Source organism: Hermetia illucens, chromosome 1 (genome assembly GCF_905115235.1).
Source record: "Hermetia illucens chromosome 1, iHerIll2.2.curated.20191125, whole genome shotgun sequence".
NCBI lineage: Eukaryota > Metazoa > Arthropoda > Insecta > Diptera > Stratiomyidae > Hermetia > Hermetia illucens.
In genome coordinates, this window is record NC_051849.1 from 27,577,527 (window position 1) to 27,594,989 (window position 17,463).

General features: G+C 42.0%; 1 protein-coding gene across 3 annotated transcripts in view; it reads right to left on the reverse strand.

Moving 5' to 3' along the window:
* The window catches only part of LOC119647700 (transcriptional coactivator yorkie), a 243,851-nt gene that overhangs the window by 56,217 nt on the left and 170,171 nt on the right, over positions 1–17,463 (reverse strand). For all 3 annotated transcript variants that reach the window (XM_038048800.1, XM_038048792.1, XM_038048785.1), the window contains exon 2: positions 927–1,027. In XM_038048800.1, the coding sequence (XP_037904728.1) occupies positions 927–1,027 (101 nt within the window). The remainder of the gene's footprint in view (positions 1–926; positions 1,028–17,463) is intronic.

Consider the following 17,463-nt stretch of genomic DNA (forward strand, 5'->3'; position numbering starts at 1 on the left):
AATGAACAGCGTCTTGCGGTAATGGAGACGAAGTTGTTGCGTTGGACTAGTGGCGTGACACCGTTTGATCACATCCGAAATGAGGATATCCCCGATCGTTATGGGGTTACATCGATTGTGGAAAAATTGCGAGAGAGGCGTCTTCGATGGTATGATCACGCAATTCGTGCTAACGAGAATTCACTTGACAAGATTGGTCTGAACATCGAAGTCGATGGTAAACGACCAAAAAGCAGGCCTAAACAACGGTGGCTTCATACGCTGGATGGGGATTTGAAAGCCTCGAGATTGCATCCATATCAGGCATTCGATAAAAACCGATCCCGGCGAGCCGATCCCTCTTGTGAACGGGACAAATTCTGAAGAAAAAGATAGTATGGCTTTATAGCCAATAGTATAAAGAATCGGTATGCACTTAGGAACCGTCTGAGTCCGTGCAATAGAATACTAATGTTCAGCATCCTAATGTTGACTTTCTCTCAGAAATGGTTGAAATGGTGAACTTACTAGACATGGGATAATTACGTTGGAATGGCCTGATGGTAGTTACCTTTAGTATCATTGGACCATCGGCTTCTATAGACCTCTCTCTAAGTAAGGACATTTTCTGGCAATTGCCATATTTCATTGACCATTGGCCAGTGACGTTTGTTGGTAATTGAATAGTATCTAGAACCCTGGAAGTCCTGTTTGCCCTTAAAGATGGGTAGCAAAGTTCAAGTATTGCAGTATCTAACGTTGACAATCCTTGGGGTTAGATACAGCGATATTATAGGCAGAGACTAGTAGAGCTCTCATTGGGAAGTGACGCTATTATACTAATTATTCTAAGCCCACTTTATAAAGTAAAGTGTTGTGTTGTAATCGAGGTAAAGGGTCAATCAACAAGTTTTAAAATAATCGATAAATGACAGTAACACAATTACCTGTCTGTTGAATAGTCTGTTGTTGTGCTAAGGCCGCCTGTTGTTGCTGTTGAGCAATCTGTGTTCTGGGATCTTCCCATTGTGTGGTCTTTGTGATGTGACTGAAAAGATAAAAAAAAAAAAAATAATTGTAACAAAAAATTAATTTACTTACAGACATGAAATTGCGTTCCTACAAAACAATGTAGACAAAAACGTAAACAATAAACACTAATCCTCCACACAAAATCCTATTTATCTACTACTTTTCTCCTGGTAAAATATAATCTTTTGTGATAAGATAAAAACAGTGCATTATGGGCTTTAGTAAGAACAATGTCTGGCACCATTATTTTTCCCAGGTACCACAATTGCACATTACACATGGGAATTCCCCTTTTAAATCGATAGAGTTGCTATAGTGATTGCGCTTTTCAAAACATACGCGCACACAAGGTACTTGCATACTGAATCGACTGGAATGGCGCTAATTTCCGGCGAAAAGTAATGCAGGTTAGATGAAAACTTGAATTTTCCACGGCGACGGTAAGGAATTTCAGGAATTTTAATTGAGGCGCTCGTAAGAAACTGGCACGACATGGTGACACGGAAGAGGTTCGTTGGTGGGAAGGTTTTGTCACATGTTGAAAGTTGATTTGGAACTGGAAGGTGGGAAATATGCAGGTAAGCTACAAGATACAAACAAGCCCCAGATTTATGGGGAATTAATATGGTCAAGGAATTCAAAAAAATGACTTCTCTTGGTCGAATAAACAAATTGACAATCTTCTAAAGTCAGATGAATCATCCACATTAGAATTAGATGAACTCAATTAATGAAGAGCTTAAAATAGACATATTTATTAAATTTGGGATTTTCCGAGCAACAAGTTCTAAGAAACCGCACTAAGAATATCTTCTATGACTAATTTTTATGTAACACTATCTCACATTTATCAACCAATCAATCGACTGGGCTTTCTGTTACAATTTTCGTTTGTCGCTTGGAAAGGAAAAAGCTGGCGCCAAATGATTGACTGCTTCTGCTAAACCGAAAATTCCGAGAAATCAAGTTTAATTGAATCTTTCGTTCTTTTTTTTATAGGAAAGTTTATTGATAAGATTTTGTCTCAGCGGGTGCGATATCTGGGCGTCGAAATTGGTCATAAAACGATGTTTATTTGCTTTGGATAGGGTTGGGACGTGAAATTTTTTTTTTATTGATGACCTTGGTCTTTTCGTCAAATTTTGTGGTTTTTCATAATCATTTTCTACGTAATTGAGTGAAATTTTGGCGTCAACAGAATTGATAAGAAACTTTCTTCTTCTTCAGCTGTCGTAGTCAGTCGACCCCTTTTGAGAATTACCACATTACCAAAGTTCACAACAAAATTAAAAGCGGGCAAGATGAATTAAGGCAAAAAGACTGAGCACAGAAAGTTCAACTCTCAACACATTGCCCGAAATTTTACGATGGAGAAAAATCATTGCGTATGTTCGACCGCTTAAGGTAAATGCACGAGAAAAATTCCACGCATAAGGACTGGCGTTAGTGCCGTGTATATGATGCAGTGCATTGGTGTGCGGCCATGTGGTTGCAGGCACTTAAGCGGGCATTGCGAAAACAACATTTTTATTTACCTATATCACTACAAAGCTAAATTAATCTAACTTATGGACTATCTTAACAGTTTAACTTAATCTAAGGCACAAACTATGGCCTAAACTAACTTATCACTGGTGAAGTGTTGAATAAATTTAAAAGAATATTTTGGAGGAAAAGTCGAAAAAACCCTCCACTCGTTAACTTTTATATAAAAACGAGCGGGCGGGGGAAGGAACTACGATGTGGCATGGGATGGGGAGCATGCGGGAGGGGTTTAGGAAAGGAAGCTAGGAGTGGCGCTGAGGATGGGTTGGTTTTGAAAATTGGGATGAGGAGTAGCTACCGTTGTAGAAGATCTACCGTCGGGGTCGAAGAGGAGGTTTTGGGTTTGGAGAGATAGGAGGATATGAGGGAACAGATGAGTTCTTAGAAGATTCTCTTCGACGATCTCAATTTGCATGACCTGGGAGGTAAGGGAATTTGCATGGGATAGGCATTTGTTGAGGAAATTGAGGACATGCCGGGCTAGGATGGCGTCGATGCAGGGCGTTTGACAGGAGTCGTAGAGGATCTGGTTGCAGATGTATTTGGAGGGGTCTTTGTTTTTGTAGATGTTAGATCAGTGGCGTAGGATTCTGCGATCTTTGAGACGGAGTCGTTCGATGTGGTAAGGGGAAGTGTCGGACCAGAAGATGAAGCCGAAAATGAGGAGGATAACTTGCTTGTAGCAAAACAGTTTGACTTTCGGAGGTGTTGGGCTGCTGTATTTTAGGATTGGGTAGCTTAGTGCCTTCGTGATATGTGGAAGGTGAGATAAACGGGAATTCATTGTTACCCCCCGAGCTAGGCGACTTCCTTTACGTTTGGGATTATGGCATTGTGGATTTTCAGGGTTAGGGTTGATATGTCGTTCTTTATTTTCGACGTCATCTTTGCGCTACCGCAGAATACGATTGTCTCGCACTTCTGCCGATTTAGGGATAAGTTCCAGCGGGTGAAGTGCCGGTAGAGCTCGTCCAAATAGGAATTCAGGCGGGCTTCCTCGGCTGGGATGTTCCTGGTAAAGGTGTAGAGTATGTGGTGAACCACGTATTGGGGAATTCGGATTGGATTTGGGTATGGAGTTGGTTTGGGTAGGTCTGCGGCGAACAGGGAGAGGAGGGTAGCGAAGAGGACTGATCCCTGAGGGATGCCAGCCGGACTAAAATAAGAAGAAGAGAGATGTTCATGGAGTTGGACTTGGGATTTCCGCCCGTCAAGAAAGCTAAAAATTAGCTTGCAGAAGTGCGGATCGAAATGGAGCACCTCAGAAAGTTTACAGGCGAATCCGTATTGCCATATGAAGTCGAAAGCCTTCTTTTTGTCAAGGAGACAGGCTATGGTCGGCGCGTTCCGGCTGAGACCCAGGAGAACGTCCGATTTGAGCACGAGGAGTGCATACTCAACCGAGTGTTTGGGTCGATTGGCGGGTCGCGGGCTCGACCGATGATATAGTTAATGTTCAGCTCGCTTATTTTAACGTCCATTAATGGACGCCAAGATACCGACCATTGAATTCAACATTTGCAAGAATTCTTGCGATTTCCTGGCAAACTCAAGGGGTTCGAGATGGTGGGGGGTTGGTTCAGGTGGTTGGGTGCACGGGGAGAGGTTCTGCTTCGTGCGGCGTCTGCGAAGGACACAGACGGACAGGTGAAGGCTGGATTTGCGATAGGGCGACCAGTGGGGCGGGAGGCAGTTGTGGGAAGAGGGTGGGTGGGAGGCGCACGTTTTTGTGCATTTCTCCTTGCCACCACCTGGATAAACTGAGGGCACTTCCTCTAGTTGTCCCCACAGTTAGCGCACTTCGGTGCCTGCTCGACAATTTTAGCGCATTCGCCAGGGCCGTGTAGCTGGTCACATTTAACGCATCTGTATGCGAGGTAACAGTTGGTTGCCGCGTGCCCGATGCGCCGGCAATCTTTGCATTGCAGCACCTGGTTATTTCTTCTCTGCGCAAAGCGGACAATCGTGTGTTGTATAGCTTTTACGTCCCGTAACTGCTTCCCGCCAAAAGTTGCGTCAAACATGATCAACTAAAAGTCGAGGTTGATACCATTTGTTTTTGCCCACGTCGTGGCAAAGTGTTTAGCGCTCAGGGTGCTTGAGACTCCCTGAACCTTCAATTTGTCGGCGATCTCATGAGGGAAGAACGTGGCATCTAGGCCTCTGTCATTTTTAAAGTGAACTTATAATTATGAAACGAACCTTAGGATGGAGAAACACATGCAAGAAAACCATCTAAGAGCCACCTCGTCCCTACCCCACAGATATCACCACCACTTGATTGGCTCCTCCTGTTTTCAGTTTTCTTGGGTTAGGCAAACTTTGAAAAAGCCTTTCGAGAAAAACCATATTTACCGCATTGTCATCCACTCTGTCGCCCTCTAAAGTTCTGAGTGTTGGTTGACTATAAAAGGCAATGAATGGCACCTAGCGATAATAGAGGCGATGTTTTGGTCATGTAATTCGCGCTAACAAGAGTTCACTTGCCAAAATTGGTCTAAACATCGAATTCGATAGGAAACAAGTAAAAGGCCGAACGAAACAGCGGTGGCCAGATACGCGCAATGGTGGTCCGACTACATCCAGATCAGGTCTTTGACAGAGCAGAATGGCGCAAACGATCAAGGCGAACCGCCCTCGGTTCTGAACGGGATAAAAACTGAAGACCGCTGAACGCTACCCACCTTAGCAAGGGCGGAAATCCAGCTGGTACAAACATTCAAGTATTTAGGAGTACATTTCAACTCCAAGTTAACGTGGAAGCACCATATCCAGGAACAATATCAGAAATTCTGCCGATTGCTCTGGTGCTGTAGGAATACGATAGGTAAGACCTGGGGACTTTCACCAAAACGGATACACTGGATGTATACATCCATAATAAAACCCTTTTTTTATGTATACATGCATCGTCTAGTGGCCAATATTGAACTTTGCTAACAGCAGGAAGCTGCTAACGCAGATTCAGAGGCTTGGTTGCCAAAGTATTACTGGAGCAATGAATACTACGCCGACTGTGCACTTGAAGCTATCTTAAATCTACCCCTTGGAGGTGAAACGGAAAGCAGCCAATGACGCATATAGACTCGATGCCATTGGAGCATGGAAAGGTGACCAATCGCACGGTCATGCGTCTATCTGGAAATTCCTTGACAAACATTCGGTAGCTCTGATGGCGACCGATCATATGGTTTCCAAATTCGTCTTTGAAAAGACATACACTGTCGTAATTATCAAAAGAGAAGAATGGTCGACAAATGGCTATGAGTCTTTTTAGATTACAGACTAAGTGATCTTCACCGACGGGTCAGTCATGGAGGGCGCAGAGGTCTTCTGGGGGAATCCGATTATAGAACTAGCCCGACCTCTCGGAAAAATGACGACCAGGCGGAGATATATGACATTTCATTGACAGGAGAAGAATGTCACCGACAAAAATGGAGAGGTTGCACCATTCGAATCTGTTCCGACAGTCAGGCGGCATTATCATCACTAAACAGCAACGACATATCAAGCCAGTTGGTTTAGAGTCATCATCAGGGGTTGCTGAAACTTGGCCGACTGAACGAAACATTCCTCATGTGGGTAGTGGGGCAATTTAACATCGCTGGTAATGAGGAGGCTGACAGACTGGCCCTCCGAGAGTCTGGATCCCCAATGGTGGGGCCAGAATTAGCTTTTGGAATCCGGCCATCCACTGTCAAGACTACTCTGTAGGGTTAAATTGCAAGGATTCACGAAGCCGAGTGGAGAAATTTGAGCTTTTGCCGGCAGGCGAAAATAGTACAATGGGCCCTACATTGGGGGCCCGGGGATAGTACAATGGAGCTGCGGCTCCTCCCCATAAACTATACTTTGGCACATACACTTTTAAGAGGACGGACAATGATAACTGTGAACAAATAAATTGTGGGTGGACAGTGAATGGTGTGATCAAAGTGGGAGTGACAAAAAGTTTCTCATATTTCTACGAGGTGGAATTAAATGTAAGCCGGATTTTTGTTAGATTGGCAGTATAGGGCTCGTGTTTAGTCAATTTGGGTTGGGTTTTTATGAGTTAATTTGAAGGTCAAGCTTGGTGATCAAATGCTCTTGAAGAGTCATGTGTTCGCCTTGCATAGAAAGATCGAGGAAGGACGGACACAAGTGGAAAATTCGAAACATGACTAATGTACTCGGGCCAGAATCACATTTGAGCAGTTCGAGATATTGGACAGGAAAGACGAATCCGGGTTTGAGAAATTGAAGAGAAAGTAGAAGGTCCAAAACTCATTTCTTTCCGAAAAAGTCACAGAGTTGTTTTTCCGGCAATTTGAGGATGTCAGAATGATTATTTCAAATCGAGAGAAAAAATTTACACTTTTCTCTTCAATAGGTTTCGAAAATAATTCAAAAATGTGCAATGGCTGATATGCTTACACTAAATGCAACCATGCGAATGCTGTGCAACGAGAATCTCTTTCTCCAGAATGCAGCAGTTTAGCCGTGACCACAGTATGAGTAAGAGATGATTTTTTGGCAAAAAAGAATAGAATTTCTCATGGGAAAAACCTGAAACCATGAAATTTATCTTTTATTATTATAAAAGAAATGTATAGTGTGTAGTGATAAATGTTTATTATCTGACCGGCTTTTTGATTGTTTTGACTGTTTTGAGCGGTTTGCACTGGGAGCTTGAATGAGGCAAGTTAAGATGCAATGCGAATATGAACCTTTTTTCCATGTCTATGGAATTTATCGGTTAATGAATGTTACTAACATGAGGTACTAGTTAAAATTCGGGATTCCCCCCCCCCCCTCTCCACTCTACGAATGCCCAATCTATTGGTAATTTCAGCAGACCAAATAAGGCCTAAAAATTAGATTTTTAAACCGGAATTTTTTGAGTTGGAATGCATGTTATCTCCTTTGCAGACTCCGCAAAAAGGTATCTTAAATTTTTCACATCACTACGAGTTAAAAAATGAATTATCTTTCACTCCAGTATAATATCCTAGTTATCTAATGCGACCTTAAAATGATGGTGAAACACCTTATGAAAAGAAAGCTATCGAAAAGCCTTTGACGGCTCGACGGTACCTACAGTACCAGAAAGGTTACAAGTTATCGAAAAGAGGCCACTTAATATTTTCTAAACTACGCAGTCAAAAACTCTGGGAAAAGTCATAGTGATGCCCCCATGCGATGCCTGGGCCCCACATTGTCCGGTGACGAGCTGATGAGCGATTTATTTGCTTTATGCAAAACTTTTCGTCTTTTTTCACTTTATTTCCTTGAATGTCCCCATTACCTTCGTTTCAATTCCCTAAATCTTATCCGGACACTTATTTTAATATATTAACTTGTAAATAATAATTTTAATTTTCATTTTATATTTCTATTTACAAAACCCCTAATTCCAAAAACAATCACTATGTTTTTTGTTGTTGTTGTTTTCATACGATGACATGGTGCATATTATTCAACGCATTTCTAGCGTTTGTTTCTGGTTAAGGCGAGACGTTATGCATGCAAATGATGCTTGGGGCGGCCGTTGCTGCGGAGATTTTAGTCGTGTGGAATGGCCGGTTTGCGGAAAGACCCGCTGATGTTTTCTCCCTTAAGCGGGAGGGGGGATTTACCTTTGTGTTATGTTGTTGACTGTTGAGTATTGGAGAACTTTTGATTTTTAAATAACAGAAAACATGTTCAGATTTTTTAGTAAAAATTCAATGGTTTTCTTTTTTTTTTTGAGAAAATAGGAAGAAAATGATTCCTGATTTTGTCGTCACACACATTTATTTGTAGACACAACAGATTAAAAAAGGGAAAGTGAACACTCTGCAAAGTAATGCAGAAGGAAGATTACCAAAATCAATGCCAAACCCTTAACTAAATAAAAAATTCCTTCTGGATATGAAAAATGGATTTACTTCGAAAATCTCAAACGAGAAATACGTAAAAGAAACTGTATCGGGAGGAAAACAACGTCCCATTTCAGTAGGTCAAAACGGTGTGTTGTGAAGAACTGCTTATATCATAGGTAATGAACGCTGTTAACAATCACAAAATATTCTCAACGGGGATGTCAGATTCAGTGCTAACAGTTTTTGAACGCACTGAACAGAGAGGGTATTAAGTTTTGATTGAAGGCATTTTTATTTAGTAGGGGAATAAACAATAGAAAATACTTTTAGATCGTCAGCATATATGTAGAAGACAGGGACAAATAAATAAGGTAGGACACTTTGTTGGGCCGACGCTTATAATCACCGACAATGCAGTTTGAGTCCTTCCTTTTCTCAAAGTTGGGCAAACTCGCAGTCCAATAGGATGCTCGAAAGATGACACAAAATACTGAAAGCTGCTGTAATGGGCTAAGCCGACCCTTCTTGTTCGTTGGTCCTCCTACTCGTACTACTGGACTCCCAAACAGCCCATTGAGAAGAATTTGCTGCAAGTCCCGCGGAGCTGGTCTACGGGGAAAACCTGGGACTCCCCAGCGATCCTGTTCTCGACATCAGGTCGGAACTCGACGCTACCGATCTTTTGCGCCTGTTTAAGAACGCAATGGTAAAGCTGATGCCACCACCAACCACCCACTACGCGAAAACCGTGACTGAGATGCCCAGGGATCTCGAATACTGTACGCATGTCCTAATTAGGACGGACGCCCCTTAGAAGCCCGCTGCAGCCACCTGACGAGGGCCCCTTCGAAGTCCACGATCGAGGAGGGCATCATTATAGCCTCAATGTCGGGAGCATGGTCAAACGGGTCTCCTTGGCTCGACTAGAGTCCCTCGTCCATCAAGGAAGCACAACCAAGTGGAGACGCGCGCGACTCGTCCGTTTGGACTTGAGGGAGCCGTGCGTCTGGTTCCTCGTTGAAACCCCATTTGGTTTCATCTGGGGGAGGAGTGGGAGCAACTTACAACGATAGAATGCGATAATCCGCTTATTACGATTTCATTTACAACGGCCAACCGTTTTTAACGACCTAAATGCAAACTCAATTTAGATTTCATATAAACGTACTGCGAAAACGTATCTGCATAGAACGACTCCAGTTTAAGCTGCCAACTGCTTTTAGCGAGCTCATTTTTAAGGTTTTGTATAAAACAAAACTGCTGACATTAGAAGCGCAACCCCGGTGTTTCTGCTTAACACCATTGCAGTATTACAACCCGTGGATCAAAGGAATAAATCCTTTAAACTTTAAACTTTCGTAAAAATCTCGTCCTCCAAATTATCCAGTGCATTAACATGGGAGCCAGCGTTAAGTATCCAATAATGACAATCCTCGATGCTATTTTGATGATGCACGATGCCAGGACCAAACTCATACAAAGGACTATTTTTAAATGTTATAAAGACGCTGGATTTGTCTTAGTCACTGTAGGCTGTACTAGGGGCTTGATCAATATCGGTGTATCAACGACGCTGTTGCCACATACGATGAAAATGATATTGTGCAAAATATTATCGCAAAATATTATCTCATCGCACGGAAACGTGGCCAAGGATTTTACCGTTTCGGGGGATGGCTCTTAGAAAAAGCGAGGTTTTACGTCGTTGTTTGACGTCGCTATGATTGTCGAGAGTTACAGCGGGAAAGTACGTGACATGCTTGACAAATCTGATTTTTGTCAATCGTGCAGCAATCAAAAAGCAGTGATGGACGAAAATGAAGAATGGTTAGCAGATCACGGGAAAGACGGAAATTGAAGATTCGCGATTCGTAGAAACCCCGATTCCATCGAAGACATAAAAAATGCCATTAGACCCCCCACCATCCCCTCATAGCAAAAATAGTTGATGCAAGTGGCGTCAGGCCGAGGGAACTTTGGAGACTTTCAAGCATGACAGAGTGCCCGTAAATCCCTCAATCGTCAAACTACTGACACCGATTGATGAAAATCTCTCATCATTCATGTTTGCAAAACAAAACCTTATTAAAATCGGTTCAATGTCTGCCTGTCTGTCTGTCTGTCACACGCACTTTTCTCAGAAACGTCTATACCGATTGACACGAAATTTGGTGAGAATGTGGGAACCGTGAACGCTGGAAATTGATGATTTTTTTAACGGACGCATTCTCTATCTAGGGTCGAAAATCACAACCGATAACAACTACGATGATGAAATCCGCGCACGGTTGTTGTCAGCCAACAGAGCCTATTTCAGCTTACAAAGACTGTTCCGCTCGAAACGTCTCACCATAGGGTCAAAGCTCTTACTGTACAAGACTATGATCTTGCCAGTCCTCATGTATTCCTCGGAAACTTGGGTTCTTAGCAAGAAAAATTGCGAACTCTTGGCCGCGTTCGAGAGAAGAATCCTTCGAAGAATTTTTGGCCCCCTACATGAGGATGGACGATTCCGTAGCCTACACAATGACGAAATCTATGAGCGATACCATGACCGTCCGGTTGTGGATAAAATCCGGCTCAATAGGTTACGGTGGGCGGGTCACTTAATCCGTATGCATGAAGATGATCCCACCCGGAAAGTCTATAAGGGCAATATCTATGGTAGGAAAAGAAGACGAGGCAGACCCTGCCTAAGATGGAGCGATGGCGTGGGCCAGGACGCCAGACAGCTTTTAGGGATATCGAATTGGTGGACCTCGGCGCAAAACCGAGATGTCTGGAGTTCCTTATTAAGGCAGGCCTAGACCGGGTACCGGTTGTTGCGCCGTTGATGATGATGATTCTCAGAAAGTCCCCAACCAGTAGTCTGACATGCTATATGCAAATACATAACGGGCTACGTACAAATGGGACAGTTTTGCACTCAAATATAGCTTCCGGTTTCCCGACTTGTTTTTTCATTTGTTCAGTAAACATTCCTCTCTGATTGGCCGAACACAACTTAACTTAAAAATTATTTTTTTCATTTTTACAGACCCCAAAAGGTAAAAAAATTGGATGCCAATTTTTTTTTTTTATTTCATTATTTAAGCAAATTTTACATTGGAAAAAATTCGTTTACCTATATGAGTTTTGACATAAAATGGATGCGAATTCAGGCCTTCATTTCATGGGCTACTTCAAGATTTTTTAACTTTGCATCTGGTAGTAAGTGTTCTCCCAGATGGCTCCACCTACTTTGCACACGTGCCGGACACTGCCCCAGGACGTGTAAAGGAGTTTCATCAGACTCCGCACAAAACCTGCAGGCAGTGTCCGTAGATATCCCTAGGTTCCCTAATAATAGTTTAGCCGACAGTGAGCAGGGAGAATTCCCACTATGATTCAGAGGTTCTTTTTGGTGAGGTTTAAGCAATCCTTGTGTGCATGGGTTCGTAACCTCCAATAAGCATAAAAATGAAACAGAAGGGTTCTGGTCCGTGTAAAGGTGTCCTTGCTCCCTTCTTGGCTAGTTCGACCGCTGCCTCGTTGCCTTCCAACCCAGCATGGCCTGGAACGCAGAGTATCCAGACCTTTTTGGACGAGCCGAGTGTATTCAGTCTCTCAAGGCATTCCCATACCAGTTGTAGTGACCGCGGCTTCGCGATGGGAGCGGAATCTCATTCTTATTTAATTTGCTCAAATAATGCATTTCATAATATGCAATTACCCTAATGTTCGCCGCAGATTGCACATTATTGAATGCATTCGGGCGAATTAATCTTGACAGAGGCGAATGATTTGCCGCATCCGCAGGCGCATGCGTATGTTGCCGTAACATGAACTGAACAGAGTTCAAGGAAAGTAGTGGCAAGTGAAGTGGTGCTGGGTTGAGGCTTAGATGATGATTGGGTTGTTTTTTGCGAGGAGATTGGCAGAGAATAAAATTGAAGGAGATCGTGGCAAGGAAGTAAATTAGCGAAGTGAAAGGCAGTGGGAGTCTGAGAAAAGAAAGGAAAAAAAAGTGAAAAGATCCCAAACTGGGGAGAGAAAGGAGATTGTGAAAGGACGTGAACAGCGCGAACCCCTTGTCATCTCCATTCCAGACAAAACAAACCTCCGGGACTACCGGTTTAAATTAATATTGACGGTAGAAAATGATAACATTCGTGGAAATAAATTGTTACAACAGAAAACAGCGGAAGAAAGGCGAAGAGGGGGCTGCAATTGATGTAAAGTTTTCGGGGTAGCTTGCTCGCGACAAACCATTCATCTAGCCGGATTCGGTAGTGTGTCTTCGCAGCCCGATCGGGCAAATTCCCGCGCACAGAATTTGCAGAAGTCACCCAACCCAACGAGGTTTTCTTTTTTATTATTATAAAAAAAAAAATATATAAACAATTGTAAATTTTGTTTAGGAATTCCTAATGTTCTTAATTTTCTTCCCACCACAGAATCAGTCACCACGCCGAGCTCGGAGTGATTAATAGCAAATGTAAGTTTAAAGTTTTTTGAAATTTCTTTTTTAAGGTTTTGTGTAAAACAAAACCTTATTAAAATCGATTCAATGTCTGTCTGTCTGTCACACGCATTTTTCTCCAAAATGGCTAAACCGATCCGAACGAAATTTGGTGGATAGATGGGAACTATGAAATCCCACGCATACACGCGAGTGGCATAAATTTAGGTGGAGTTTAAAGGGGGGCTCCCCATACATGCAAAGGGGGGATTCAAAAATTTTTTTAACCGGATATAGTTGTGTAGGGTATCAAATGAAAGGTCTCGATTTGTACTTTCCGAAACTGACATTAGTTTTGGCATAAATTGCAAAGTGCGTGAGTAAGGAGTCAAAATGTACGCACTTGAAGTGAGACAGGACTCATTTTCGGAAACTACCCAACCTAAAAATCCGAAAAAAATCAGGGTGGTGCGCCTAGATGAAATCTAGGCCTCAAAATATGTCCCATTCCGATATCTGCTCAAATAAACTTACTAATAGTACATTACTACTTTTTAGAAATTTACTGAAAAACCCCCCTTAAATTCATCCTAGGACTTCCGAATTTTGTACCAGCATAGGGGACAATATTTCGTATATATGTGCTAAATTTCATGGAAATCAGGCAATTAGTGCCAAAGTTATAGTTATAGTTCAAACTTAGCAATTTCGCACGAGTTTACTGCTTCCAAAGCCATGCAAATCAGATGCTGACGTCATAATTACCCGGAATAATTGGCATTCGCGTGGAATATTAAAGTCACATTTATGAAGAATCTATTTATCTGCAGCCCTTTTTAAGGTTTTTTGTAAAACACTTATGTGAAATCTAATCTTCGGGAGATGTCCCATTCCGGTATCTGCTCAAAAAATTTACTAACAGTATATTATCAACTTTTAGAAATTGACTAAAAAACTCCCCTTGAGCTCATCCTAGGTGTACCAAATTTTGCAACGTCATAGAGGACAGTCTCGTGCATACACATGCCAAGTTCCATGAAAATCCAACTATTAGTGTCGAAGTTATAGAAGTTCAAACTTATCAATTTCGTGCTAATTAACAGCATCCTAAGTCATGCAAATAAGATGCTGACGTCATAATTAACGAGAATAATTGAAATTCGAGTGAAATATTAAAATTCCATTCAAGAAGAATCTAATTCTCCCTAGCCCTTTTTTATATTTGATGTTGGTTAAATTGTTTTCATTTGCTAATAATATTAACCTGAGGGCGTGAAGCGTATGAGGTTGACCATTATCAACACAGGGCTTTCCATCAAATGATTTATTTAAATCGCTTTCTAGAAAATAGAGGACAATGGAGTTTTTAGCTATATTACACGGAGCTGTCGTGCACTCGTCGCTCCTCACATCTTTTCCTTTTTCTTCAGCCTTCAGTTCAGAAGCGGGGTCGGCTCGTGGTGATCGGTTTCGTCATTTTATTTTATCAAATGCCTGATCAGAATGTAATCGCGAGACCTTTAAACCCCCATCCAGCGTATCAAGCCACCATTGTTTTGGCCGGCTTTTTGGTTGCTTACCATTGCTTTCGATGTTCTGATCAATACTGGTTGTTGAATTCTCGTTGGCGTGAATTACGTGACCACACCATCGAAAACGCCTTTCTTGCAGTTTTTCCATGATCGATGCAAACCCATATCGATCGCGGATATTTTCATTTCAGACGTAATCAAAACGTGTCACGCCACCAGTGCAATGCAACATCTTCGTCCCCATTACCGCAAGACGCTATTCATTGTCCTTTATAGTCGGCCAACACTCAGAACTATAGAGAGTGGCAGACGGACGACATTGCAGTAAATTTTAGATTTGGGACGTGCGCTGATACGTCGATCACAAAGAACACCAGTTGGGGAATGCCACTTCATCCAGGTTGCATTAATGCGTGAAACAATTTCATTACGCAGTTCTCCATTGGCTGATATCGTTGACTCGAGATTTTTGGCAATGGCAGTAACCTGCCCAGAACTGAATGATTTCAATATCTCGGGTCAATGCTATAAGCCAATGGAGAACTACGTTATGCTCCTCACATAGGGAAACACAAAACCTTTTATACCTGAAGCGTCAAGCTTCCGGTTTCCCGACTTGTTTGGTTTTTAATTTAATTTAATTTTGTTTTATTTTTTATGATTATTTTTTTTTATATTTGATTTTTTTCTGGTGAATAATATTACATTATGAATTCTGATTAATTCTTGAGTGATTTGAAAACTTCCTCCCTCTCTCTTCTTCCTTGTTCGCGCAAAACCTGTTCAGGGACATCCTCAAAAAGACAAAATGGCCTGAGGAAGTCAAGGAAGGGTGGAAACCCCCGGGGCCGCGCTTCATTCAAGATCTGAGACAGAAGAGGCAATAATCGGGACTGTGATCCGTCGTGGATCTTCCCCCCCTTGATCGCGGCACTCGGGTCCGGAGACTTACGGCTCCACGCGCGCGGTCGAGCCGTTTTTTTTTTATTTTTCAATCCTAGCTCGCATTCTGGTCGTTATTCGTTAGGTCGTCGCGAGTTCCCTTGTATTGTCTATTTTGGAATCCGCTGCGGACCCACGCATCGGAATAGGCACGTTAATTTTGTAGTAATGAAGCGTGAGGAATCAAAGCGCTCAAGGAGCCCCCCACACATTCCCGAGCCTGCCTAGCACAAAGGCGTGCAAGAACGTGTCGACCGAGCACTTTGATGGAGCTTCAATCTTTGTGGGCGGACCTTCACGGTCAACTTCGTCAACTTTTTAGGTTTCTGGGATAGCTCTGCCCTCTAGGTCATTATCGGCCACTTAGGATGATCGTTCTGATCATCCTACGCAAGTAAGATCATTACACAGTTTACAGTTCACCTGGTTGGATCTAAGTGCCCTAATCGCTGCTTGGCTATAGGTGAGAATAGCAATGTTCTGCCCCCTATAGCTCCTTTGAAGATTAAACGAGGCATATCTGTCTATGGCGTATATTTCCGCCTGGAATATGCTAGTGTACCTGCCCATTGGCTCAAAGTGCATTTTCATTTACATTTTTCCTTGGCCCAATAACACTAATGAAGAGCTATGCTTGCCAAATCACATTTTTTTTGTTAATAACAGCTAGATTTGCACCAAATTTTTCAGTTTCATTACTTCCAAATTTAACGGTTTGATAGTTTGATGTTCACAGTTTTCGAACAAAGCTAATCAGGATATGGAGCCCATATAATCTTGATGCTCATCCTAGACAAATTTTGTCATGGACTTTTTTTCGATAGGAACTTGGAAACCGTTGTGGCCCTCAGAAGACCCAGGAGAAAGAAATGAGCTGTTGAGTTCAAATTCCGCTATAAAAAGTAGTTTCAAAATGGGCATTCCTCTACATTTGTTGGTTTAAAAAACCATTCAAAATTACTCCAATCGATTTGACCTTCTGAAAAGCAATATCAATCTAGAGCCAGTCGAGACACGTGATTCCCTTTTTAGAAAATCTGACGGAAATTATCTATTCAACCACTTCCTACATGCATTCCAATGCATTTCATTAACATATTCCAGTCTCAATTTATTTTTGAATTAAATTACCCAAAAATTTTCCAATTCAGCTTTGATTTATTCCGTATGGACCGCATACAAAATTATCTTCGTGAAAACAAACAAAATCCAAAACTATTTAGAAAAACCAGAATCACTTAAATTTCAGTCCAAGTTGAAAGGGTTATGTGGGCGCATCATAATAATTACTTATGCATTGCTTTTCTCTTACAAATGGCCAAATAACAAAACAAGGGAAATGATTGGAAATGGTTGGATCATTTTTCTATGCCAAATGGATGGCGTGAAACATGTGCACTAACAAAAGATCTTCTGGGTATGATGGCGAACGAGAACATTGATCTGTTCAGCATCAAAAGTGACTTGGAAACTTATTAGATCGGAAGTGATGTCAGAGGAATATGTACATCCTACATCCGCTGGAAACTTTGAACTCGTCCATTTGCCTATTGATTGTGGAGAATGGCTTCGTGTTTATTGTTTTTCATGCCATGGATCGTCATTATGTGTGCTCGATGAAAGATCTGATATTGCTGGAACGATATGGGTATTGATGGTTCTGATCTCATTCATGTCGGATAATGTTTTATGTACATATATGTATGAATGTACGCTGGGGAATCATTCAACTGGATGAGTTGTTGTTGCACCAGAAGGAAAATCTTGTATCTAACAGTCTGCTTCCATCTGACGGGCAATCTGAGAAAAGCGGCAAATTTATACGTGGCTCTTGGAAACCTTCCATGAATATCATTTTCCTCTTTTGAATCAGCTTTTGAAGTTTAAGACTGACAAGGACGTGCCAGTATCTAGAAGATAAGAGTATCTTTTTGTATGCATGGGTAATATGCGACAAGATCTGCTATAAAAGATAACTATGGTCGAGTACCACACAATACAACTCCACTCCCAGCTCAATCTGCATATGCCAGCCCAATGATTTTCAGCTGGGAAATTGAGCAATTTGGTACGCATGGCAAGATTTCATTGAGATCATGATGCTTACGGCGGCGCCTACTATTAAAATGAGTGAAGATCGCAAAGA